We start from the raw sequence: 25481 nt of genomic DNA on the forward strand, positions 1-25481 counted from the left end.
AACTTGGAACAAACTTTTATTTTGTGTGCTGGTCTGGTCAGTCCATGGCCACAGGTAAGTGGTAACTAGAAATAGTTAGAAGGAAGGGAGGAGAGGGGACCAGGGGTCTGGACGCAGGAGGAGTGGTGAAGGGTTGGGGATGGAGGGGAGGTGAGGCTGAGGAAGGACCCAGCCAGGTAGGTAGGTGTCCCAGGCTAGAGAAAGAACACAGCTCTGCCCACCAGTCCACCCTGAAGTGAGGGCTTAGTCCACAGCTCAGCCCAGGCTGGTTTGGGGCCCACGTTGCCCTCTCTGGCCTGGGCACCACCACCCCCAACCCAGGCAATGATTCTTCCTGAGGGCTTAATACTCTTGAGATGGGTCTGGAAGAGTCTTGCTAATACCTCCTACCTGCCCTCCCTGTACTCCAATTAGAGCTTCCCAGTTGGGGCTCCGGCCCTTCACTCCTGTGCTCCTGCAGCAGCCATGCTGGGGCGATGTAGGCAAGGAGGGGTTCTGTCCCTGCCTCGCTCAGAGGAACAGCCAGCACCCCCACCAAAAAGATGGGCTGTTGAGCGTGAGCCTGAGTGGGCAGCCCCCAGTCCTGGTCCTCAGTGGCCCGAGGCCCAACAAGACTCAGAATCCAAGTCAGCAGGAGGCAGCCCTGGGAAGGGCAAGGCGAGAGCCTCCACAGTGACAGAATCGGCTGAGGAGGGGTCACCCCAGTCAGCTAGGCAAACAGAAGATTGTCTCAGAGGGGCAAGAAAAGCCATCAGCTGTCTCTAGGTCAAGCCTGAGGGTCAGAGATGGGGGAAGGAGGATCCTACAATCCAATCGCCAATACCCTCCACGCATCTACAGGTTACAGCTTAAGAGCTTTTGGCATTAACTGTTTGGGGGCTTCAAGGGGAACAAGAGGGACAAAGAGACTAGGGAACCACCACTCTCGGCTCTGCTAAGATCCCCAAGTGCCGGAAGGAGGATTCCAGTACCAGCAGACACTCCCACCTGGACGCCCACAGCCGGCGGCTCCAGGCGCAGAGAATGGACACGGGGTTGGGGGGGGGGGTCATGTCAGTCCGACAGCCCCGGAAGGTTCGCACAGACACACACAGACGGACGCACAGACAGGCAGCCAGCTAGCTCCTGGAGGCCGGTGGCCAGCCACAGAGGAAAAAGGAGAAAGACGCCCAGGGCCCTGATTGGCCGCACTCCTGCACCTCAGACACACAGCCCCACACACGACCACACGCACACTAGATAGAGAGATAGATATATAATAAAAAGAATAAAAACTAAGGGCCCGGATGTACAAAAAAGGTGTGAGTGAGGAAGAAGGCAGGGAGGAGGGTGGGAGATGGTCAGTCCTCTCTGGAAGTCTGGCCACCTTCCTCAGCTTATAAATTACAGCCCCCCTGGAAAATGGGGGTGGGGGGAATGATGAGGCTCCGGGTTCAGCCGGGGGGAAGGCGAGTGGCGCCAGGGCTGCTCTGGTCCCTCTGGCGGAGCCGGGGCCAGAGCAGTAGGATCCCTCAGGTGGCGGAGGTGGGCCGGGGAGACTCAGCAGCCGCTGGCAGGAGTCATGCAGGCCCCCTGGGACTTCACCTTGTGACGCTGGCCCCCCCGTCGCCGGCCCCCACTGCTGGGCTTGGGCTGAAAGAGAGAAGGAAGAGCTTGAGAAGCAGTGGCCTGCTGGGCCTGGGGCAGCACAGGGCACAGAGGGGCCTTGGGAAGCGGGGGCTGCCCATGAGTGAGCGGCTGTCTGGGATGGAGACAGCGCCCACCCTGCCTTCCTCGCAGGCGGTGGGTCCCAGTGATCAGGGTGTGAGGAGCAGTTCAGGGGGCACACAGGGGGTGGGAGCGAACAGGTGCCACTGCTGACAGGTGCAAAGGGAAAGCGTGCAGAGGCAGCAGAGGGGAGACTCGACAGGAGGCCGGGGGGAGAGCAGGAAGGAGGGGTCTAGGCAGAAGCTCTCTCTCCAGAGAGGAGTCAGGGAAGACTCTGGAAAGGAGCAATGTCGGGGTGCCAGGAGAGGACTCCAGGGCGCAGAGCTGCCTGGAGGTTCTGAGAGAGAGCCACACTGACCGGGGCTGGAGGCCACCCACCCTTCACATCACGTCGGGGAAGGGGCCCAGAAGGACCCTTGAAGGCAGCATCTTTCGGACACCTGGGGCTGCAGTGTGCACACATCACACATCACTTGTATTCTTACACACACACACATCACTTGCTCTTATTGTGACAGGGAAACTGACATTTTTTAATTCTAGTTCATTAAAACTAAATGCTGGTCTGACTCATTAAGTTGACTTTACATAGGCCACATCGCAACATCTCAAGCTTGAAAACCACTGCTTTAAGAGACCAAAAGCTCCCACTTGGAGAACACTTACAGGCCTGGAGCGTGGGAGACACCCACCGAGGAACGCAAGGACACGGCAGGCTGGCAAAGCTGCCTGGGCTCTTCTGTGAGTCACCTCCTCCCCCCACTCTCGCCCCCTCCCCGCCTGATCTGGCCGGGGAAGCACTCACCTGTGGCTGGAGACTGCTGGATGCAGCCAGCTGGGTGGCCCCTAGGGAGCAAGCTTCATCTCCTTGTGGGGGGCCCCCCACTATGGGCCCTCCAGAGGGGCCCCCCTCTTCTCTTTTGGGTGGGGGACCCTTTTTCGTCGATTGCATTTTAATCTGCTGGGGCTTGGAGTTCATTGGGGAGTTGTTGGTGGTCTGCAGGAGCTGCCAGAACCAAGCAGGTGGGGGTGAGCCTGGAGTTGCTAGCCGTGACACGGGCTCAGCTGTCCCCGCCCCAGCCTGAGGTCTCAGGGACCTCCCACCCCGGGCCTGGCTGGGCCTAGGCGAGGCAGGCGGGGGCCGGAGGGTGGCGAGATGCCCTCTCCACTCAGTGCACTCGGGCTGCCATGGTCGGGGCCAAGGTCTCACCGGTCTCCGCCCAGCCCAGAAGGGTTCCAGGCTGTTCCCCACCCCGGCTGCTCTTCCCACAATCTGTGAACCCCAGCATCTGCTACTCAGCTTAGCTCCCAGGCTGGGGGTCCAGCCTGCCCTGAGCATCAACTGTACCTCCTGCTGCCCATGGAACAAGAGTCTGGGGCAAGTTTTCATTTCAGGCTTCCCAAAGAGACCAAGTGAGTCTCCCAGGAGGTGGAAGCCTTTGGAGTGCTGCCATCAGAATTCTTAAGAGCTACCACCCAGGAAGGACTGACTCAGAGCCTTCCCTGATGATCCCAGTTCAATCTCAAAGCAGGGAACAGGCCCTGCTGCATCCCCAAGGGTTCTAGAGCACGTGCTAGTAGCTTCAGTCAAACCCTCAGCCAGTCTGAAGCAAGGGGGCCTTCAAGGACACGATCCTCCCCTCTCCCCAACACACACTGCAGGCCCAGGGTCGCGGATGGGCCTAAGGCCATTCTGGAGAGAAAGCGAGCCTGAGCCTTATTCCAAGATCTCAGACAGGATGTATGGAGCAGGGGTCAGACCACTCTCTCAAGGGCCCCTACTCGAGGCAACAGATGAAGTCTGCAGAGGGCGTGAGGCAGGCTCCAGGACACAAAGAGCTCGTCGAGCCTGTGCCCCACTGCTGGCCAGCACTCGCTCCAGCTGGACCTACTACTGTGAGGGCACTGCCCCAGCCAGGCCACTGGAGCCTGTGCCCAGCTTCTCAGAAGCTGACCCCGCCTAGGCCAGGAAATTCTCCCACCATTCTCTCCTACTGACGACTGCCATGCCTCAACCCCAACCTTCTCTCCACCGTGGTCGCCACCAAAGCCCAGAAGGACAGGAGGTCAAGGGATGCCTCTCAGGGCAGCAGAGCAGATGGCACTTGGTAAGATTTCACAGGGCTTCTCAAGAAGAGCGTGCTGTGCTCACAGGCTAGAACTGGAAGCCCCTGGTACTTCCTGCAGGCAGGCAAGGTGGTCTGCCCAGCCATACCTTAGTGATGGTGCCCACGGCCTTGGTGCGGCCTTCCCGAAACACCAGCCGCTGGTCTATGTGCAGGTACTCAGGCGTCTTGATGAAGCGGAAATGAACAGTGGCCTTGTCCCCAGTGCGCAGACAGTCCTTATCCATGCTCAGGATGGTGGCCGTCTGCCTGATGCTCCCACAGTGCACTGCCAAGGGAGCCAGGAGGTCAGCAGAGGCCTGAACCGCCCAGGGGCCTCAGGGCAGGGGAGGCAGCGAGTGAAAGCATGAACCGTGCTTGAGCTATGTGGCAGGCTAAACCTGGAGGGGCCAAGTGTGGCTATGTGAGCTGGAGGCCTCCTCTCAGATTGATCCTGCATCACACTCTCCCACTCTGTCCTCCAGTTAACAGACCCTGCTAGTCCCTGGACCCACCGTCCTAATTCTTGAACACAGGCACTCTGCTGGAATATGTGCCTTCTCTGGACTTTGGGCTTCTTGAGGGCAGTACCCTCACCCATCTTGTCTTTGTCCCCCAGCACCTTAGCATCACTGCCTGGCACACAGCAGTGCTTGCAGACGTCCGCTGAAGGACTGAGCGTGAGGTCCCTGAGGGCAAGTCTGAGTTTCCAGTGCCCGGCACAGAGCCAGCGCTCGGTTAGTGTTTACAAGAATGAACAGACCACAGGCTGCAGCTTGTAGGTGGAACAGAGGGGACAGCGTCACTAAACAGGACAGAGACCCGACTCTTGGCTGCAGCTGAAACTTTGGGGTGAGGGCTGCTGGAGCCAGGGACTTCCAGCTGGCAGTGCCCTTTGACACCTACCCATGGCCTGGTACCGTGGGCTGATTGTGGTGGGGTGGTGAAGGACCAGGATCTCGGCCTCAAACTCCCAGGAAGCTTGGGGATTCAGGCGTGGAGAAACCATCACCATGCCCTTCCGGATGGACGAGCGCTTAATCTGAAAACAAGAGGAAACCCCAGACCTCAGGGACAGTAATGCCGTCCGGCTTCATGCCCTGGTATAGCAGGGCAGGAGTCCCTCTGGGAACCAGGACCAACAGGGCCTTGACCTCTCATTGCGCTGGACCACCAGCTTTCTAGGGCAGACTGTCCCAGGCAGACTTTAGGGCTCCGTCAGGTTACCGGTAGTTACTGGGGGGTCAGGAAAGACTTCAGTCAGAAGTGTCATTTCAACCAGACCTTGTGGATAGGCTAGAATTAAGTGAGTGGCGAAAGGACAAAGGCAGGCAAGTACTCAAGTGGGAGAAATAGGGTAAGCACAATACGACTGATGGAAAGTAGAAAGTTTGGCGTTGCTGGCTAATTTGTTTGGTGGGAAAAGTGGGTGACCCAGGACCCAGCAGTCACCCCAGTCTCCTGCCCCAGGAACTGAAAGCTGAGTGGCAAGAGAATCTGCAAGAGACCTCAATAGCCCCAGGTAGAAAGACCCTCTGCAGAGCAGGCAGGCCCCCAGGTGACCTCACCCCGGGTGCAGGGTACCACGGCCAGACACTGTGTGGAGGAACGGAGCTCAGGAGGCCGCAGGCCTGGGTTCAGGTCCCGGTATGCTCCCCGAGAGCTTGACACGTCACTCGGGCTCTCTGAGCTTCAGCTCCCTCATCTGTAAAAGTGAGGTAAGCACTCCCTGCCTTGCAGATCAGCTGTTGAGAGCTGGAGATGAGTCAGAGCCCAGCGCGACGCAAAGCCCGAGGGAGCTGGTAGCTTTCTTCACACTCACCTTCTTCAGGGCGAAGGAGGCAGTCTGGCCCCCGCGCACCTCCTTGACAGGCATGCGCTTGCGATGGATGGATTTGACAGCAATCGACAGGAAGTTACCCAAGGGATCTGGGCCCAGCAGCAGCGTGTCGTTCAGCTTGATCAGGCCCCTCAGTGTTGTCCCAGACACCACGGTCCCCACACCCTGCAGAGAAGACCCCGGCCCAGTGAGTCCATCCGCAGCACAGGCTGGCCCCAACATCCCGGGAGGAAGCACCGCTCAGTGCCCCAACCCTGGTTCAGCCCACTGAAACGCACGCACCGGGACGGAGTAGGTGTCATCAATCTGAAACTCGGCAGGCTCCTCCTCCCGGTAGCTGGTGCGAGGGGAGAGCAGGTTGAGGAACATCTTGAGTAGGTCAAGGTTCTCGCCTGTGACGTTGGAGATCTGGAATATCGGGCACATCCTGGTGGGGGGGCGGTGTGGAGACAGAGGAAGAAAGGCGCGCCCGTGGCGAGCGCCTGCCTGAGCAGGGAGGAGCAGCAGGAAGCCTCAGGCACGGCTGCTGTGACTGAGGGTGCCCCCGCCACTGGCCTCCCAGGCCCCGCCTAGCCCACCATCCCGTGCCTAAGGCCTCCTCTCCTTACACCATTTTGTCCCTGAAATCTGTCCCCTCCTCTCTTGTCTTGGCACCACTGCCCTATTCCGGGCGCTTGTGAGTACCCCTTCTTCTTACAGCGCATACATCCTTAAACCCTTAACCAACTCTCCACTGATGAAATAGCAGCCAGAACCCTCCTCCCAACACCCCTACCAGTTTATTTCTCCCAGAGTCCTGTATTCCAGCTGGACTGGCGAATCCTCCCTTCTCCTCAAAGCTTTTTTCATTCCCATGCACTTGTTCACTCTAATCTGCCTGCCTGGACTCCTTCCCTCTTATCCAACTACTAAATCCTCTCATCAGGGAACTGTATTCCGTATGAATAGCCCATCTCTAATGCCGCCTCCTTACAGAGAATCCTTCCCAGATCGGTACCCTTGACTCCGAGTTTTCAGAAAACTTTAAAAAAAAAAAAAACACTTAAGTATAGCAGTTGATTTACGGTGCTAAATTCTTCTGTAAAGTGACTCAGTTATACACATACATATATATTCAATATATATATTCTTTTCCATTATGATTTGTCATAGGATACTGAATATGCTACACAGTAGAACCTTGCTATTTATCCATTCTATATATAATAGTTTCCTGCCTATCTGCTCTCCATGGTTAATCAAACTTCTCAGGATCAGGAATTACACGTTTGCTACATCTTGAATAAGGAATGTATAGAACAGGAACTCAACAAAATGAATGAATTGAAATGGGGCCAACTGAAACGTACCCCCTCTGCTGGCCAACTGGTGGTACTAAAGACAGTGCTAGGGCGGAGAGACAGGCCCAAAGTCGGGCTGCTCTGGGTCCTGTAGCAAACAGCCCCAAGACTATGGGAGGGGCAGCGGAGTCAACAAAACTCATTACTACCAAGAGACTATCTTTGACCAAGGAGCCGACCACCCTGAAGACAAGGACTGTGCCCAAGTCAACTCTGAGTCCTCAATGCCTAGATGAAAAGCCCAGCACAGAACAAACATCCAATGAATATTTATGGAATCAAGGAATTCCCTGGCAGTCAACCACTTTCACTCCTGGCCTGGGTTCAATTGTGGTCAGGGAACTAAGAGCCCAAAAGTCATCTAGCACGGCCAAAAAAATATATATACTTACAGAATCAAAGGACATGCTAATGAGTAAATGCTAAAACTCATCTGTGATTAAAGAGCTTTTGAGAAACAACAGTATAAAAAAAATTAGGGACTTCCCTGGTGGTCCAGTGGCTAAGACTCTGCACTCCCAATACAGGGGGCCTGGGTTTGATCTCTGGTCAGGGAACTAGATCCGGAATGCCGCAACTAAGATCCAGTGCAGCCAAATAAATAAAATACATTCATTTTACAAGTCAATAGAAACAGTTATAAAAATGGCTGTATATCTATCAAACAGCAGCCACGCACAGTGCTAAGCGCTTTACATAGATCATTGCCAAGACTTACAAGAGCCCTGTGAAGACGATAATACCCATTTCACAGATATGGACACTGAGCTCCAACTTCAGTGAGGCCAGCACCTCACAATCCGGGTCACCTCATACAGCCCCTGAGCAACATCGCTGAGAGCAGAATCATCTATTTCAACCAATCTCTGTGCTTGTGCCCAAGTGACTGCTCCCTACCCATTACCTCTCAGAGCTGAAGTTGGAGGCTGTAACAATCACATCATCCTTGCTCTGCACCAGCACAGGGATCTTCCGGCAGCCTGGTGACTTCAGCAGGCGCTGCAACAGCTTCAGGGTTTCTTAAAGGGTGAAATGGAACAAAATTAGGGGGACACAGCCTTCTCTTTGGCCAGGCTTCCAAGGCAAGACAGGTCCACTCGTTACTGACGCAGCAGGAGACAGACGCACAGTGCTAAATGCCATAATGCCTGGAGAAGAGAAGGAGGGCCGACACTGGGTGAACGCTTGCCAGAGGAGGAGGAGACTGATGGGGAGTGTGTGCTCAGGCCACAGGTCTGAGACCTGTCAGGTTTCTCCAGAGTCTCTAGAAGACTCACATCCTATACGCAAGTGACTTGGGGGTCCATGAGAAGGACAGTGTTGTTCCCAGAATGCTCTGTTTCCTGGGAAAAAATTCATCTGACAAGAGGATCTCTAGGATGTTTAGACACCTACAGAAGCCCTTAGGAGGCCCTCCAGAAGGATCCTTCTCTAATTCTCTCCCACCATCTCTAGCCTAGTCTTGCAACTCTGCTTTGAAGCCTTTGGTTGCAAAAGGCCAGACTCTCTGCCCAAATGTCTCCATATATGCCCAGCTTAGATGGTAAAACCCAACCCCTTCTGCCTAGAACCATCTGAAAAGAGATGCCAGATTAGGGCCTTCAAGGATCCTGCATTTGTAACCAGAAGGAACAATGAGCAGGAGGTAACTCTAGGCTGTACTCAGACCAAGAGCCAAACAGGGAGGAAGCAGAAGTCTCAGGCCAAGGTCTACGCACAATCCAAGGAAGCAGAAGGTCCCAGGCTGCCGCCCTGGCGGCAGATCACCAAGGAGCCACCGTGGGTGACTGTGCCACAGACTGCTGCCGCCTGCACTTACCTTGTAGGATGTTGGCAGGACACATGTCAATCTTGGTGACCACCACAAACACAGGCACGTTGAGGGCCAACGCCAAGCCTAGGTGCTCCTTGGTCATCCCTACGATGCCAGCGTTGCTGCCCACCTGCCCCAACACAGAAAGGACCATCAGGACAAGGGGCACAGACAGTGCTGCTGGGTGGGCACAGGGGCTCAAAGAAGGCTGAGGGAAGAGAGCACTCTCATCTTTGGGGCCACTATAGGAACAGAACACAGTGGGCACGAAACCAAACAGCTGTAGCTGAAAGCTGGGCTAGGCCGGGCACAGACAGCTTTAACCTCCCGTACAACAAGACGGCCTATCAAAATCTGAGGAGACTCAGAGGCAATAAAAAAAAAGACAAACTCAGTCTGAGAAAAGAACTGTCCAGAGTCATCAAAGTAGATTCAGTTTAACATCCCTGGCCCCCAGTTACCCTATCTATAAAATGGGAGGATAATAATGATCACTTTAAAGGGTTCACTTGAGGTTTAAATAAGCAAGCCTGTGTCAAAGGTCCACACGGAACCAGCAGGAATTAGGTCTTCAAGCAAGAGCCGCTGTTACTACTGTTATTCCTTCCTGTAACAATAAGCATTTTCAAATCTCATAAAGGCCAATTACGTGAATTTCTGCACATGTACAAGTGTGCCTGCAAAAGAAAGAGGAAATGCTCCTTCACTGATATGGGGTACTCTCTAAGATATGTCTGAAGGGGAGAAAAGCAAGGTGGTATACAGCGTGCTACCATGAAGAGTGGCGATTAGATCACTGTTTGAAAAAAAGCAGCTGTCAGACATCCAGGGGAACATCTGAGATAATGTAAATACTTTTAGACTAGATACTGTATGATATTAGTGAACTCTCGTTCATCTTCTTGGGTGCAGAAACAGTAGCAGACTGTGCGCTGAAGTATTTCAGGACCTGTGAGAGGCATTTCGGGTGAAGAGTCACAATGTCTATAATATAATCTACTTTCAATATACACACGCTTGCTGGTACGATTACAACATATCTCTAGAGGATGTATAGGAGACTGGCAGTACTGGTTGCCTCCGGAGAAAACGGAAGAGGCAGGAGAGAGACTTCTCACTCTGAAGTGGAAAGTCTCTAAAGTCCTTAGGTACCTTTTAATTTTTGTACGATATGCATGTATTACTCACTAAAACAAAATAAGGTTAAAATTGCCATGACGTATTTATACAGGGCTTCATACATTCCAGAGTGTTTTCAAGTGATGCTCCCACTGGTCATCACGGTTCCCAGGGGAGCGATCACCCCACCCACACAGAAGTCCCACACATGTTCCCTCTGCCTGCACCACGACCCCTCTACCATCTTCCTCCTAAATCTTCCCATCCCTCCCACCACCTTTCCTAACCTACCCAGACCTGCTTCTCTTCTTCCAGGAGGGATAAGAGAATGCTCTCTCTGCTGTCTCTATATTTTCAAGGTTTTTTTTTTTTTTAATTGATTGCCATGAAACAATAATCAAGTATTTCATTGTTTTCTACAGAGATTTTTAGTATTTAGCTCTTGACCTAAAAGTCAAATAACATATAACATCTCATCTGGGGTGAAGACATGTCCATTGATCACTGTAGCCATGTGGGAGACCCAGGTTTGATTCCTGGGTTGGGGAGATCCCCTGGAGAAGGAAATGGCAACCCACTCCAGTATTCCTGTCCAGAAAATCCCACGGACAGAGGAGCCTGGAGGGCTATAGCCCATAGGGTCGCAAAGTGACTGACACGAACTAACTGCAGCTCAGTTAGAAAAATGCTCATTTTAAACTGATTTCTATACCCTTCTTAATTTTAATCCAACAACTGCCACAAATACACTCTACGCTCTTCCTCTAAAACCCCTTCGGGAAGAGCAGCTTTCCTTGGCCAGTCAAGGTTGGTAAGGGTCCTTTGCAACGTCCAAAGATACAGGAGATGAAACCACACTGAGATCCTAAGAACCTTGGGCAGAGAGCTGACGAGTGTTCACACATATGCTCTGCCTCTTTGCTCTCCAGTCTGGAGAGAATTTGGCGGAGAACCTGTTCGTTGGGCAACTTGATCAAGTTTGTGCTGAACAGATGCTTTCATTTACTACACTTATTAATACAGGCAGCTGGAGGGACTGGGAAATGGGGAAGGGCTTTGAGAAGGATTTGCCAAAGGAAAACCAGCTTGTTTGCACTCCGTGAAAGCTGTGAAGTCATGACCAAGGCTGTGGGCCTCACAGACTCCTACCCTCTGGCCAGGAAGATCCAAGAGACCCAACTGTGGGATTCACAATGTGATCCAGCCCAGAAGCCTCTGCTCCCTTCCCTCTTCAGTTTATCCACGTGGTGAGGTGCTGAAAAGTCTATTCCCACCAGACTGTGAGCTCTATGGGTGCGCAGGACAGCCTGTTCACGGCTCTATTTTCAGGCCTGGCACAGTGCCAGGCACACAGAAACCTCTCAACACGTAGCTGTGAGAGGCGGACACCAGTCCCAGGCTTCAGAAGAGACCACCTTCTAGCCCCTCAGTGGCTGTCTGTGCTCTCGCCTCCACTTCGTCCCCAGGCTGCCCCATCTCTGAGGGTGCTGCCCAATGTCACCTCAAAATAGACCGACCCCAGGAGGAAACACCTTTCAGAGGTGTTTCCTTTCAGAAAGTAGTAAGAAACGCCCCAGGAGAACCCTCCTCTACACCTCTCTGAAAAATGAGAGAGCTCTGCAAATGGCACCTTGGTTTCCTTTCGAGGATCTCTTCCTGGCCTCAGCTAAGAGAAAGATCAAGGTACACCCTTGAGAAGACCAGGCACCCTTGCAACACTTGTCATCCTTATCCGGTTTCAAAGCCCTAAACCCAAAGGCTCCTGCCTCAGAACAATGGTAAACACTTGCATACCACCACATCCCAGGAGCTGAGCCGAGGCCCCCGTCCTTCTCAGCAGCACCTCACTTACCATGAGCATGCAGAAGTCAGGCAAGTGGCCGGTCATGCCAAACACAGTGGTCTTCAGGTACTTCTCATGGCCGGCCAAGTCGATGAAGGTAATCACCTTAGTGGACTTCTCACAGATCTTTGTCCACTCCAGGCTGCCGCCGTGGCTGTCTGGCTTGTTTACCACGTTTCCTTCACTGTCAAAGCCCAGAATGTCGTTGCCCACACTGCTGGTACGGCCTGACTCAATCTCATGTTTGTGGCGGAAGAGTTTCTGGCGGGCGAAACCTCGCCCATTGTCCAGCTCCCCGTGAGTCAGGACCCCCAGAAGCGTGCTTTTGCCAGCATCCACGTTGCCCACGACCGCTACCCTGTGTGTACACAAACCCATACATTTGTGTGAGAGTTGGTAGGTGAGTGAACTCCAGCAACTGGATCTGCAGGGACGGGCTCACCCCTGAGCCTCTCCAGTTCTCTGCTCTTTTGAGTCATGGGTAAGCACGTTGGGAATGCTCTTGGAGCTGTACCCAGGGACTAGAACATTACTCAGGATGAACTGAGCTCCCCAACAGGAGCCCTAAAGCCAAGCGGGGACCACGACGCTCTCCTCTATGACCCTGGTTTCTAGCCACCCAGGCTGAGGGGAGAGCAAGTGCCCCCCCAAAGTGGCCCCAGAAGACAGGGCTGGCCTCCCTCCCATCTTTCCAAATGGGAGGGTTGAAAGATGACAAAGTATGGAGACAGAGAATGAGCCATTGATGTCACTGGACCCTCTTTTCAGGCCTCGGGAAGCAGAAGGACGAAGTGAGTGTGCCCGGTGTCAAAGGCTCAACCACCGCTCTCTGGGGTGCCCGGGGCCCCAAGGCCATGCTGCAGGGGACCTGGCGCCGGTCAGGGGCCCCTCACCTGACCTCCAGGAAGTCATTGTCCCCTACTCGTTTTCGGACCAGGTAGTCGCGCACACGGCCCCCGGCCTCTTGCCGCTCCCGCAGGAGGATGACATCAGCCTCTATCTGCTCTGCCATGCTCTTCACAGTGGCGTAGGAGGCCTCCATGTCAGCTTCACTCAGCCCGTACTCAGTCCCATCTGGTGACAAGAGTCCACACATCAGCCTGCCACCAAGTCAGCCAGTTAACCAGCCCTCACCAGGGCCCCACCCTGGGCACTGCAGAACATGGCTGTCTCTACCTGACACTTCCAACACTCAGGCACGTGTGGAGTTCATAAGGAACAGGGCTTCCCCATTAAGCAGGGCAGTCATTAATCCCTTCAATGGTAATCACGGAGACTCGCCCAGGTTTCATGCCAAGTCTCATGCTGGGTACTGGGAATACAGGTGCCCTTGGCGGGTTCACAGCCCAGCGGGAGACACAGGAAATTAATTAACTGCCATACAGCTTGAGTGCTGTACTACAGAACGGTACAAAGAGAATGTAAAGCATGAGCAACTAGCATTGCCTAGGGAAGCTGAACACAGCTTTGCAGGGTGCTGACTCCAAGCTGGGACTCTGAACATGAGAAACAGGCCTGCAGAGAAAGCAGGGAAGACATGATAGGCAGCAGAGCAAAGCATGGAGCCTGGCAGATCATGGCACATTCAGGGATCAAGAAGCAACTTGGTGTGCTGGGGAGCAGGGTGTCAAGTGGCGGAAGACCACGTGACAGGTGGAAATGGTTAGGCAGGTGAACACACACACATACCAGGGAGGGAAGCCTCGGTGGTTACACGGGGGAGTGACGTGATCAGACCGCTGCAGGACAGAAAGATCTCTTGAGCAGCAGTGTAAATAAAGCGTGTGCTGGCAAGCGAGAGACCAGGAACGGGGAGCCAAGTTTAGGAAGGAATTCTAATAATACAGTCAAGAGATAACAAGGACAGGAGACAAAGGCAAATGGGGAGAGAATTTACGAATGGCTTTAGGGACAGATTTCTCACGGAGGTGGCTCAGGTGAAATGTCCAGCAAGGAGCTGGAAAAACTGAGTCTGAGCTTAGGATGAGGGAGGAAGGACCAATCAACCAGTAATTTATGGAGTGCCTACTGTCTGACAACCTGGTCAGGTGCTTCCCGCACAGAGTCATATTTAATTCCCACAGTAGCTGCCTCCGCTTTCCTCCAGCCTGTCTCCCCGAGAGCACCCCTGCCTCTTCCCTGGGCTCATCCCCAGCATGTGCCCCACCTCTTTCCTTTTCTGCCTCCCAAGACCCTGCAGCTCCTCTCATCCGCTTCCACTTCTCCCCTTACAAACAAGTCCAAGTCATTCCTAAACTAAAGGAGACCCAACCTCTCTTCCTGTGCCCCAGCGAATGTACTGTGCTACCATCTCCGCCAGAGGACACTTGGTGACTGTACTTCCTCACCACCTACTCACTGATCTGATGCCTCTGGAAAAAAACTGGCTTTCAAGTCATCAGAGGCCTTCTACCCCCTCATCCAAAGTCCTTTTCTCAAGCCCTGCAGAGTCAACGCCACTGGCCACCGTCCCTCTGTTGACTGAAGCATCTCACTCCCACTCTGCTTGCCTATAACCTGAATTCTGTTTTTCTTTTTATTTATTTACCTTTGGCCATGCCTTGCCACATGTGGGATTAGTTTCCCAACCAGGGATTGAACCAGTGGCCCCTGCACTGGGAGCTCGGAGCCTGGACCACTAGATCACCAGGGAAGTCCCCCAGATTCTTCTGCTTCACCTCCCGCCCTCTAGTTCCTCCTTCTGTCTCCTCTCCTGGTTCTTCCTGCTCCAGCCCCTAGATGCCAGCCTTTTTCAGTAGTTGGCCCTCTTCTCTATCCTTGAACATTCCCCTCAACTACCTGAATATCCTATGGCTTCCACTGTCATTTGAAAACTACAAAAACATTCGGAACTAGTCCTCTTCCCAGAGCTCTATCCACTCCCTTTTTAAACAACAGCACAAAAACTAACAGCATTAACAAAGCATTTCAGTCCTCCCTGTAGCCCTATGAGTTAGATACTACTGCTCCCATTTAGTTCTGGGGTACACAGAACCCAGAGGTCTCAGAGCTGGGAGGGAGCAGAGGGGCCACGGGTCTTCTGATTCCACACCTAGAGCCTTTTCCTTTGGCAACGGCTTCCCTTAATGCCAGACCAGTTCCTCCTCCTGCCTTGCCTGTTTCTCATGACACCACTATCCTTCCAGTCACCCAAGATTAATACTCATCACTCTAGTCCTGCCAAGTCTAGCTTTCCTTGTTCCTACTCTCCTTTCTTCGCCAGTCCAATGTCACCAGCCTGATTCAGGCCCTTACTTACCTGAATCACCACAAGAACCCTAACTGGTCTTAACAAATCCCATCTGTTTCCTCTGACCCATCCTGCATAGATGCACAAGCTCGAGTCCCTAAACAACGCACAGCTCTGACGTTGTCACTTTCGAGTCAAAACCTTGGAAGGGCTCCCCAGGCCCAGCAGCGTCCAGTTCTAATTCCTTCGAGGTGTCCACCATTTACTCCACCCCTTCCCCATCCTCCCCTCCTAAATTCTGTTCCAGTGCAGATGGCCCAGTCACCATCCCCCATGTTCTCTGCACTCTGACACTCTATACCTTTGCTCATGTATTTCCTACCCTGGAAAGCCAATTGGCACATCTCCACTTGCCAAAAGCCTACCCACTGTGCTTCCTTGTGAAATTTACCATGGATAGTGTTTGGGATGCGTCTTCACCCACTATATGCAAGCATCTCGAGGGTAAGGACCATATCTCAAATGTCCCTGGACACTCCATGAGGGGTGCCTTTTTTATAGTGAGTCCGCAAATGTCTGCAAAATGCTAAAACAATGAACAAAGAGGAAGCAGTTGGGTCAAGGAGCTTCTAAATGCATGGCCAACTGAGCTCTGGAAATCTTCTGGATTAGAGAAGGGCTTGGAACTGTTCCTGAGGCTGCCTTGCCATTCTGGGCAGATCCCCAAACTCTATCCAACCTTTTCTGCTTCTGTTACATTGAAAAGCAATGCTTTCAGGTTCTATCTCACACCAGGGGGCAATCAACAGTGTCACCTATCCATCCAGGGTTCCCAGTATTCTGTGACTGAAAATACCCCCAGTCACATCAGCCTTCTCCAGCATGTCCTCACTTGGTAGGAGTGGAAAAAAAGCCAAGAAGAAAAGTCAGAGGTCCAGTCACTAAGGGCCACATATTAAGCCACATGGGAAGCTAGTCAGATTTCGGTCCTGCCTCCTGACTCACCCTCCTGCTCAACATGCAGCAGGGGGTCCCCAAACCTTTAGGATACAAGTCTAAACGCTTTGGTATGGCATTCAAAGACTCTCAGAGCTGGGCCCTGACTACCTGTCCAGTCTCCCTTCCTGACACTCCCAATCTCACCCTTATTCCCACTTGACTGAATCACCTCTGATCCACCAAAAATTCCACAATCACAATGCCTCCATGCCTCTGTGCTTGTGGCTTTCTCGGCTCACTAACTACTGCCTCCACTCATCTAGGAAACTCCTACTCATCCTTTAGAATTCACTCATCGGGCAGCTCCTCCTTTAGAAAGACTTTTAAGGCTTCTCTGACCCTGCCACAAAGTTATAATACTCCTCCCACATTCCCTGAACTTTTAATGTAGTACCTAGTTCTTAGAAAGTCATGATTTAATATTTGAGGAATGAACAAGGTTCTTTTTGAAAGAGATCTCATGGTAAATCAATTATAACCTGGAACCTTTAAAAAATGACTAACTACTAATACTAGCTAAGCATTTATATAGTGCTTACTATATGCCAAGTGTTAATCCTCCTCATGATACCACGGGCTAGATTCTATTATTGTCTCCGTTTTAAGGCAAGGGAAAGAACCCGTAAGGCAAACTCAGGCCTGCCAGGTTCTAGAACCTGACCTAACTACAGAACTTGAACTAACTAATCACGGTGCCTCCTTTTAATATCAATCTTAAGAATGTATATTTAAAGAGCACAATCCTCCGCCCTGCTTAGAATTTTTTAAAAACCTAATTTATCTATACAAATTTCTCTGGCGGGGGGGGGGGGGGGGGCCGGGGGCCGGGGGGGGGGGGATACCATTAGCCCCATTTTACAGATGAAGGAAGCAGTAAACAGAGGGGAAGCACCAAATACACACGAAGTCAATGATGAAGTTGACCCCTGGGGGCTTTGCATCTAATTCAGTCTTCCATTTGAAGTTGAACTTGTTTAACTAGTTGCAATCTTTTTCTACCTCTAAAGAATTCCAGCAAGAAGGAGTCACTATGAATCTAATAGTATCCAATTGGTAGATGCCAAGATAATGCTTGGGTGTGTAAGATACATATTACTGAATGTTTGTTCTTATGCTTTGCCATGGGAGGGTTAATTAACTGTGAGCCATCAAGGTTTGGTAAAGTTCACTAAGAGTTCATATTAAAGAATAAGGGAGCAGTGGGGGCTTTACGGGGCTTCCCTGGTGGCTCCAACTGTAAAGAATCCGCCTGCAATGCAGGAGACCAGGGTTCAATCCCTGGGTTGGGAAGATCCTCTGGAGTAGGGAATGGTCACCCACTCCAGTATTCTAGCCTGGAGAATTTGATGGACAGAGGCGCCTGGCTGGCTAGCGTCCATGGGTCACAGAGTCGAACTCAACTGAGCTTTAAGAATCTGCATCTTCAACAAACAGTCCCAAGACTTGTCAGAGTTGACCTAGATGTGGTTTTCTTAAATTTTATGTTTGAAGTGACCTTTGAATGGTTCATCCTATTACAGCAGGCCAGATGTGACACAAAGGCTTTTCAAAAGGCTACCAATGAACCCCTAGTCACCAAATGGAATTGCTTCTTCTGAACCTGACTCTCCCTGCTGTCTCTGTAACACTTGGCAATGCTGACCATCTCTCTCTCGACATGAACCTCCTGCTTTGCCTATCTCTCTCACCACGCCTTCTTTAAAGTGATATGACCTGAAACTGGGGAGGTGGCAGCAAAGACAGAAAGGAAAGGATAAACAAGAGAAACATTTCAAAGGAAGGCAGAGCAGTATTGGGAGATCAAACCCTTCTTCCTTGTGTCAATTTTGCAGCATTTCTAAGTGTTGTTTTCTACTGAAGTTAATTATGTATATACCATCTTTCCTTCTCAGGACAGAGAGTAGATTTTAAGTATCCAGTGTTTTGCAACAGTATCAAGACCTTAGAAGGATACTTAATAGATATTTGTCAAACAGTTCAAAACTGATTTTGAGATTTCTACCATCTTAGACTCACACTGTAAAAGAATTATTACCTGTCTTTATAAAAAGCTACATTCAGTAGAAAGAACTAGTCCTTTAATGATGCATGGAGGCCTACTTAAACTCGCAAAGACGACAGACAAGATCTAGTACAGGCTAAATTGATAACTGTTAAACAAGCCCAGCTGCCATTTTAGCAAAGATAATGTCTAAATGAAGATAAGAGTAAGCAGGCTTTGCACTGAGAGTATAAACTAGGAATGACCGGGGGTGGGAAGCCCAGGATATAATCTGGGATTCTGTCAGGGGGATGGCTTTCCTCTAAAACAATGGGCCCCTAAAGTGGAATAAGAGGGTTGGAGGGCAATAACAAGTCCCTTCCAGAATGGCAACAAGCCTACATATGTGATAGGATCTCACAGCTATTCCCATTGAATGGTCAGCGTGGACCAGGGCAAGGTAGCCTTGCTGAAGAGAGAATTCTGGATGTCCTTTTCTTGCTGACATCAAGAAGTATCACAGAGGTTCTCTGCTAAGCACGCAACAAGTAGCAACGGGATTGGTAACTCGGACTTGGAGGGGAAGACCTCGAACTACCTAGAGAAGACTAATTCTAGACCTAATTGTGACTTACTCTATTATCTCAGACAAGAAGTTTCCTTGCTCTGTGCTTCATTACACCTTATGTAAATGCAGGGTACTGGAAGCAGAAATGAAGCTTCTGTAAAATCTCTTGTAAAGTGAATCTTTAAAGTCAAGCACATTAGGACCACTAAGGTGGGAATTAACATTATCACGTACTTTCACATTCTCCCAAACAGTTCTGCAGACACTAAAGAATCACTGCAACTGAGACACACGAACAAGAAAAGTTGATAAAAGAGGGAAAATGTGCTCTAAATAATGTTTTTAAAAATAAAGTGAAAGGAAAACTATGCTCACCTGATCCCTGCCCAATGACATATATGGTCTCTCCGCATCCCTCGTCCATCCTCTCCCACATTTGCCGAAGTAGGCTGTCATACTGCTCTGATGTAGGGCTCACTAGAACCAGCTAGAAGAGAAACCAACAGCCTTAGGACCACACTTACTAGAAGAGCACCACAGCCAAAGCAGATCAATAGCCAAAGACCCTGACTGAACCCCACTGCGCCCTGACCTAAACTAGCTTGACAGCCCTCTCATTGCCTCTTTGCCTCTCCTCAAATAGCCTTTGGGCTCAAGGCCTTATGAGTATGTTCGAACCCCCACCCACAGAAAAGAGGGTATGAGCAGCCTGCCTCCTGCTGCTTAACAGGACGGGCAGGACCCACCGGGACTGACAATGTGGCATTGTAGGTAAAAACTAATGAGCAGTGCTTTACACCTAAATGCCAAGGTCTTCTACCTGCAGCTTGCCACTCACAGGACAGGGATCTCATATACTGCCATGCTCTCCATCCAAGGCCAATGGTTCCCATAACAACATAAGAATTCTGTTCCATCTTGCCTTGGCTATCTTGATTATTTAGGAATCAGCAGTAAAAACTGCTGCAAGATTTATCTTTATCAACAAAACACCCTTACCTCTAAGATGGGTATCAACACTGTCATTTTGTGAATTTCTTCCAATAATATTAAAATATCAACCACTTATTTGGGGAGGCTGTTTACCAACAGACATGTCAAATCCCATTCTCTAACTGTCATATGTGACCTTGGATAAAGAACTTAACCTCTGAGTCTCAGTTTTTTTAGTCTACAAAATGGAGATACTATTACCTACCTCCTAAGACCACTGTAAAGACCAAATAAGATAACATGTAAAGCATCCACTCCACAGCTCAATAAGTGGTAATTACAGTTTTCCCCACCCAGTCATTCCTAAATGAAACTAGATACCGCAATTCACTAATTCTCTCTCTTTGGAAGCTCTCAGAGTCTTATGTCCATCCCCACATTTAACTATAGCAAGTATATACACTTACAGCTTCTAACCTTTCCCTCAGGAATCAGTCTATTTAACCCCTCTCTTCTCTCTCATCACATCAGTTTTTTTCAATATCATCAATATTAATTTACATATAGCATCTTTAAAATAATGAGAAGGACTTCCTCAGCTTCATGACGAAGACACACCTCCCTACCCTGGAACAATAAATAAGTTGGTCAGGAAATAAATCTGTTTGCAACTCTGCTGGGCCATTTCCCACTGTTTTCAGGCTTCTTCAGCACCCTGGCCATGAACTGACATCTAGTTCATCTGCTTCCGAGTCAAGTGCATCTCTTACAATTTCCTGAGTTGACTCATCAGAGCCTGTACTTTGAACCTAGGTGCTGGGTCTTCTGCATTGTGTCCCACTGCCTCATATACTTCCCCTGATCATCCTCTCTTTGAACCTGGCCAGCCTCATTATGGCATTAGAGGCACCAGAGAGGACCCTGTGCTAAGGTGGAGTGCTGGCTTCTAAGTGCTCAGTGGAGACTAGAGGGAGAGAGCTGTTGGTTTCAAGAAAGTTCTCTCCAGTTTAGATCAAGTTTCGTGCAGTTTTGTTACCACAGACTAAAAAAATCACAAATGTTTTCAAAACTAATTAAACATCTCTATTGTAAGTATCCAACAACAGGTAGGAGGTGGGATGGGTGTGCTGTCTTGCATCACCTGCTATTTAATCTGCACAGAGAATCATCAGTTCCTTCAATCCCCTTCAAACATTTACTGAGTAGTAAGTAACCGACAGTGTAGTAGATTTCTTACATACGTTTCTCATTTTTACTACATATTTGTACTAAATAAGATGATGAAGCTGGAGCACTGAGAGGTTAAGACATTTTCCCAAGGTCACAGAGCCTTTTTAACTGGCAGGGCAGGAAAGGGAACCCAACCCAGTCCGACTCCCAAGCTGGCATTCTTTCCTTTAGCAACGTTAGGAACCTTCAAAATGCCAGTCCCAAATTATACTTAATTATTTATCCCCGCCCCCACCAACGCCAGGCAGAAGGTTGAGCCCTTAAAATCCTGCCCACCTTTGCAAACGCTAAGAAAACACGATCTAAATAAAACGTCCTTCATTATTCCAGTCATACAAGATAAGGTTTCTTTCCCAGAAGACGAAACTATGGGTCATGCCCATCTTTCACTTTTGTTTTGGGTGGATTTCTAAAGGAGACATTCTTGACTGAGTGACTACTTAATATTGCCTTTCTCGACACCAGGAAGAGCCGCAGCTGCCTCCCGGCTCCCCCTCGGACTACCAGATCCTCCCGCGCTCGCCGTGCCAGAGCCACCTTCGACCCTCGGCTGCCGTGGACAGTCCACGGAGAGAGTCTCTCTCGATCTCCCGGGGAGAAGGCACCGCGTGGGGACTGCCACTGCGCGGGCAGCTGCCGGCGTCGGGAGCCCGCGTTCCACGTGGCGGAGCCGAGGGGTTGTGATCTCGGCGGGAGCCCGACGGCGGGGAGGCCGGGTGGGCGCCACCAGAGAAGGACGGCGGTGCCCGCGGGCAGCCGGAGCCGCCCCTCGCCCGCGAGCCCGCCGCGCGTCCCGCACTTACAGGTGGGCGGGCTCGGCCCCTCCCGTCCCCGCCGTCGCCCCAGAGACGGCTCGGCCCACCGCCCGGTTCCCCCTCAGTGCCCGGTGCCCTCAGTCGCCGGCGCCCAGGGCCTACCTTGCTGGTGAGGTCCAGCTCCGGTTCGCCGTTGAGCGCCTCGCCGTCCTCGCTGCAGTCCGAGTCGAAGCCGCCGTGGAGCCGGGCGGCAGCCGCCGCGGCTCTGGCCGCCCCCGGAGAGCTGGGCTCGGGGGCGAACATAGAGGCCGGGACCGGCGACTCCATCGGAGAGCGACTCCGCTCCGCCGCCATCTTTAATAACTTAGGCTAATTCGTAGCCGGCCTCCCCTCCCTCCTCAGCTTATTTGCCTAATCTATGCGCGGTCACGCCCCCAAACCTTATCAGAATAATTTATGCGAAACTTCTCCCGCCGCGTAGAGAGTGACACGTATGTCTAGCTAAGAAACAATCCACCGGCCCTCTCGGCCACCAATCGCGACAGCTCGTTCAAGTACCTAATGAATAATTAATGAGGCCCAAAGCCCAACAACAAAAGTCTGGGACGTCACGCGCCTTGATCGTAGCTTTCAAGTGGGCAGCACAGGGTCCACGCTACCAGCCTGGAGCCTTCCCGCCAATGGGAGCAGAGCGGAGTACGACTGACACACCAGCCAACCAATAAGAAGAGAAATACACACCGAGTTTACCCTTACCGCCCATCACTCCCCTAGTTTTCAGAGGCGGTGCTCAGCTTCCAAATCCTGCAGCAAGATTGTCGGGGGCGGGGAGCCTTCCGATGATAGACAGGGGAAAGGCCCAATCCAGTCTTCGGATAAGTCCCGCGCCTCGGGCCACCGCCCACGGAGATTGTAAACTGCGCAAGGCACCTCCCACTCAACTCAATGACTCCGGGCTGTCACAGAAGACAGATTTTCAACCTGCTGGCAATCTCCAGGCAATTTTAATAGGATCGATGCCTGGAGTACTATAGCAGCCGGAGCGCGGCAATTAATTAAACGCTGACCTTAGGGAGAATTCCCCATTCATTGTCTCTGCTGAGAAAGCAATTACACGACCAAAATGAGGCAACCAGCTCAAACAGAAGCCAAAAGTACCTCACCACATTTGTAAACTGAAAGGCGAAACTCTAGTGTCTGCTAAGGTAGCTTCCTATGGGAGATTCTTCCAGTGTCATCAGCTGTGGAAAACCCCAACCCAAAACACTATCAACACCAGTTCTACTGTCTTGAATTCTTCTTCCAAAAGACTGAAGAGCTTGAAGTTAGGGATTAGTCAAACTAACAATGCTGGCCATGGCCACTCGTCCCAGGCAGCAAGCAAGCAAGAGCAGCCGTTTGAGTTGAGAAGATAACATAGCCAGGTTTAGGGGTCTGAAAACAAAGTTTAGTGAGCAAGAGGCAGAGTGCCAAAGAGCCTTCAGTTCCAAGGATCTACTTGAGTTAAGCGACAACTTCTTGTTCCTGTTTGCAACCAAATTTGTACAAATACAGCTGGGAATCTGGAACAAGAAGTCATCCAACTCCAAAGGTTTTGATAATAGTTCAGTTTTTTTCTTCTGGAGAAATTGCTCACCATTATCCTACATATATCTCCATTAGATAAAAATATTAAAATTCCAGTTTGTCGGAAGAGCCAATTATGGCATTATATTCTAGAATAATATTGATATTTAGACTCTTACCAACTGGCTCCCCCAGAAGGAGTTCAAGTTCAGAATGTGCTTACACCTGATGGTATGCGTTAAAAAAAATGCCCTTCTCACTACAGGGCTTTACCCAGAAAAAATATATATATATTATCAGAGAGGGTACTTGTGTTTTTTTAAGAAATCTTAAAAATTTTTTTGATCTTTGTTTGTTGATTTATTTGTGGCTGTGCTGTGTCTTCATTGCTGCTCTCAGGCTTTCTCTAGTTGCAGTGCTCAGGCTTCCCATTGCCTTGGCTTCTCTTGATGTGGAGCACCAGCTGCAGTAGTTGCAACTCACGGACTTATCTGCCCTGTGGCACATGGGCTCTTCCCAGACCAGGGATCGAACTGGTGTCCCCTGCATTGCAAGCCAAATTCTTAACCATTGGATCACCAGGGAAGTCCGAGAAGGTACTTCTTTAAGAATCTGAAATCACATTTTAGCTAAGGAATTCCTTATCATGTTTACACCCTTTTTCTGAAGACAGGTTAGAACCTAGGTTCAAATGCTAGGTCCACTACTTACTAGCTATGTGACCTCAAACAAATTAATCTGTGCTTCAGTTGTCAGCACAAGGAGAAGTATGAACTTAACAGGATAGTTCACAGTAAATCAGCTAATATAAGTAAACCACTTAGAACAATGCATGCAAGCCTCAGTAACGAATCTTTTGCAAATATAACTTTAATCCTTAGGTGGCTTACAAATTATAAAAAATTCAAAAGTTGTGTCAATCAGGGCAGAGGACTGCCAATCACACAGGTAGGCACACAACCTGCTAAGTGCTAGTCTGTACAGTCACTTGTTGGTGCATGCTCAGTCACGTCTCTTTGCGACCCTATGAACTGTAGCCCACCAGGCTCCTGTCCACGAAAATTTCCAGGCAAGAATACTGGAGTGGGTTGCCATTTTTTACTCCAGGGAATCTTCCCAGCCCAGAGCTCAACACCCAGACCTCTTGCCTCTCTTGCATTGGAGTGCAAATTTGGAGTGCCTCCAAAATCTGGAGGCAGACTTTTTACCACCGAACCATCTGGGAAGATATCACTTGTGTTAAGCCCAGCCAAGATTTAACACCTAACTAAATTGCAGTTTCAGCCTCTATCAGGAGTAGAATCTTTAACTAATCACTACTGAGCTAATCTGCCTGATAAAACCCTTGCCTTCCTATAAGGGGATGTGCCCTTCCAGCGATACAATCCACTTTCTTCTATTAAAAACCTTCCATTTTGCAAAACTTCCAGGAGCACCTTTCTATTTATTAGCTGGGGTGCTGCCAGATACATTAGTTATTTAATAACTCAATTAGATTTTCAAATTTACTCAATTGAACTTTGTGTTTTAACAGTGAGTTCTGTTGAAGCAGATAAAGAAATGACTGAATCGTTATTGTTTTTCGAACTTTCTGAACAAAAATTCAAGAGGAAAAAAAAAAAGCGGGGGGCGGAGATTCATGCGAGACTGAATTCACCTTCCTGACACACACACTGCTCTCAAGATAGACCTAGAGAAAATTCAGAGGAAAATTCTATGGCCGCCACCATGGACCAGACGGGAACCTGAAGGCAAAAGGACGGTGGTCTGTGAGTAGCAAGCCGAAATTCGGCACCAAGGAACTGAAATAGGGCTGTACACCACTTCAAACTCGGCTTGCAGCAAGAACTTAGCACGCAGGAGCTCCTGAAAAGGGACGGCGGTCGGGCCCACTAACCAAGAAAATCTGCGCCCGACCGCGTCAGTAAAGTGCTATGAAATAACCTGGTAAACGGTGTGCTAGATAAACATAAAACGGTCGGCGCAAGGAAGACTAGCCCAGGTTCGCGCAAACACTCAGCCCCAAAAGCCCGGTCAGAGAAAGCGGACGGGTGGGAAGAGCCGCTAAAGTGCAGCCGCGGGCCGGGTCGCCGCCCTGGAACGGAGCCGACGCCCAGGGGAGGGATGGGGAAGCGAAGGGCGTAACAGGCACCGGGGTGGGACTCGCCGGGCCGCCTGGCCAACCCAGCCCCGGAAGGAACAGAGCTGAGGAATCCGGCACTTAGCTCTTCCTACGGCGAGCTAGCGCCGCCGCCGCTGCTGCCGCGGCCGCCGAACTCCTAACCCCGCACCCCTAGGAGACCCAAAGCAGCCCGCACTCCGTTAACGGAACCGCCGCCGCGCCCCGAAGCCGGCGCCGCTGACGTCACGCTGACGTCAGACGTGACGCGGCGATGGGGCGGGAGCGGGGAAACGGCGCAGGAGGGCGTTTCCGGAGCACGCGCCGGGCGGGGACCGCTGACGTCGGGCTCAGGTGCGTGCGCTCGCCTGCC

The 25481-nt window shown here is 51.0% G+C and overlaps 2 protein-coding genes across 3 annotated transcripts in view; one reads left to right on the forward strand and one right to left on the reverse strand.

The window, feature by feature from the left end:
* GTPBP1 (GTP binding protein 1) lies at positions 1-22303 on the reverse strand. Of its 2 annotated transcripts, XM_040233285.1 has the most exons (12): positions 21586-22303; positions 18881-18992; positions 12661-12841; positions 11777-12125; positions 8812-8935; positions 7897-8011; positions 5935-6079; positions 5635-5817; positions 4719-4854; positions 3923-4101; positions 2513-2713; positions 1-1632 (listed from the first exon to the last, which is right to left on the reverse strand). In XM_040233285.1, exons 1-12 carry the CDS (start codon positions 21775-21777, stop codon positions 1540-1542), a joined length of 2010 nt encoding a protein of 669 aa, XP_040089219.1. In that variant the 5' UTR covers positions 21778-22303; the 3' UTR covers positions 1-1539. The 2 variants fall into 2 exon arrangements, with proteins under 2 accessions (XP_040089219.1, XP_040089220.1); XM_040233286.1 differs by lacking the exons at positions 18881-18992; positions 21586-22303 and adding an exon at positions 12944-13137.
* The window catches only part of JOSD1 (Josephin domain containing 1), a 16250-nt gene continuing 13071 nt past the window's right edge, over positions 22303-25481 (forward strand). Inside the window, exon 1 of the mRNA XM_040233321.1 lies at positions 22303-25462. The gene's annotated coding sequence lies outside the window, so the exon portion shown is untranslated. The remainder of the gene's footprint in view (positions 25463-25481) is intronic.

Source organism: Oryx dammah, unplaced genomic scaffold (assembly GCF_014754425.2).
Source record: "Oryx dammah isolate SB20612 unplaced genomic scaffold, SCBI_Odam_1.1 HiC_scaffold_29, whole genome shotgun sequence".
Lineage (NCBI taxonomy): Eukaryota > Metazoa > Chordata > Mammalia > Artiodactyla > Bovidae > Oryx > Oryx dammah.

What these genes read in the sequence shown, in the direction of transcription:
- GTPBP1 (XM_040233285.1), bottom strand. Translation starts at nt 21,777, where the DNA reads ATGGCGGCGGAGCGGAGTCGCTCTCCGATGGAGTCGCCGGTCCCGGCC. An exon ending in TGTCATTGGGCAGGGATCAG is followed by an intron (nt 12,842 to 18,880) that starts GTGAGCATAGTT and finishes TCTTGTCACCAG; the next exon opens with ATGGGACTGAGTACGGGCTG. An exon ending in TCCAACTTCAGCTCTGAGAG is followed by an intron (nt 6,080 to 7,896) that starts GTAATGGGTAGG and finishes CCCCCCCACCAG; the next exon opens with GATGTGCCCGATATTCCAGA.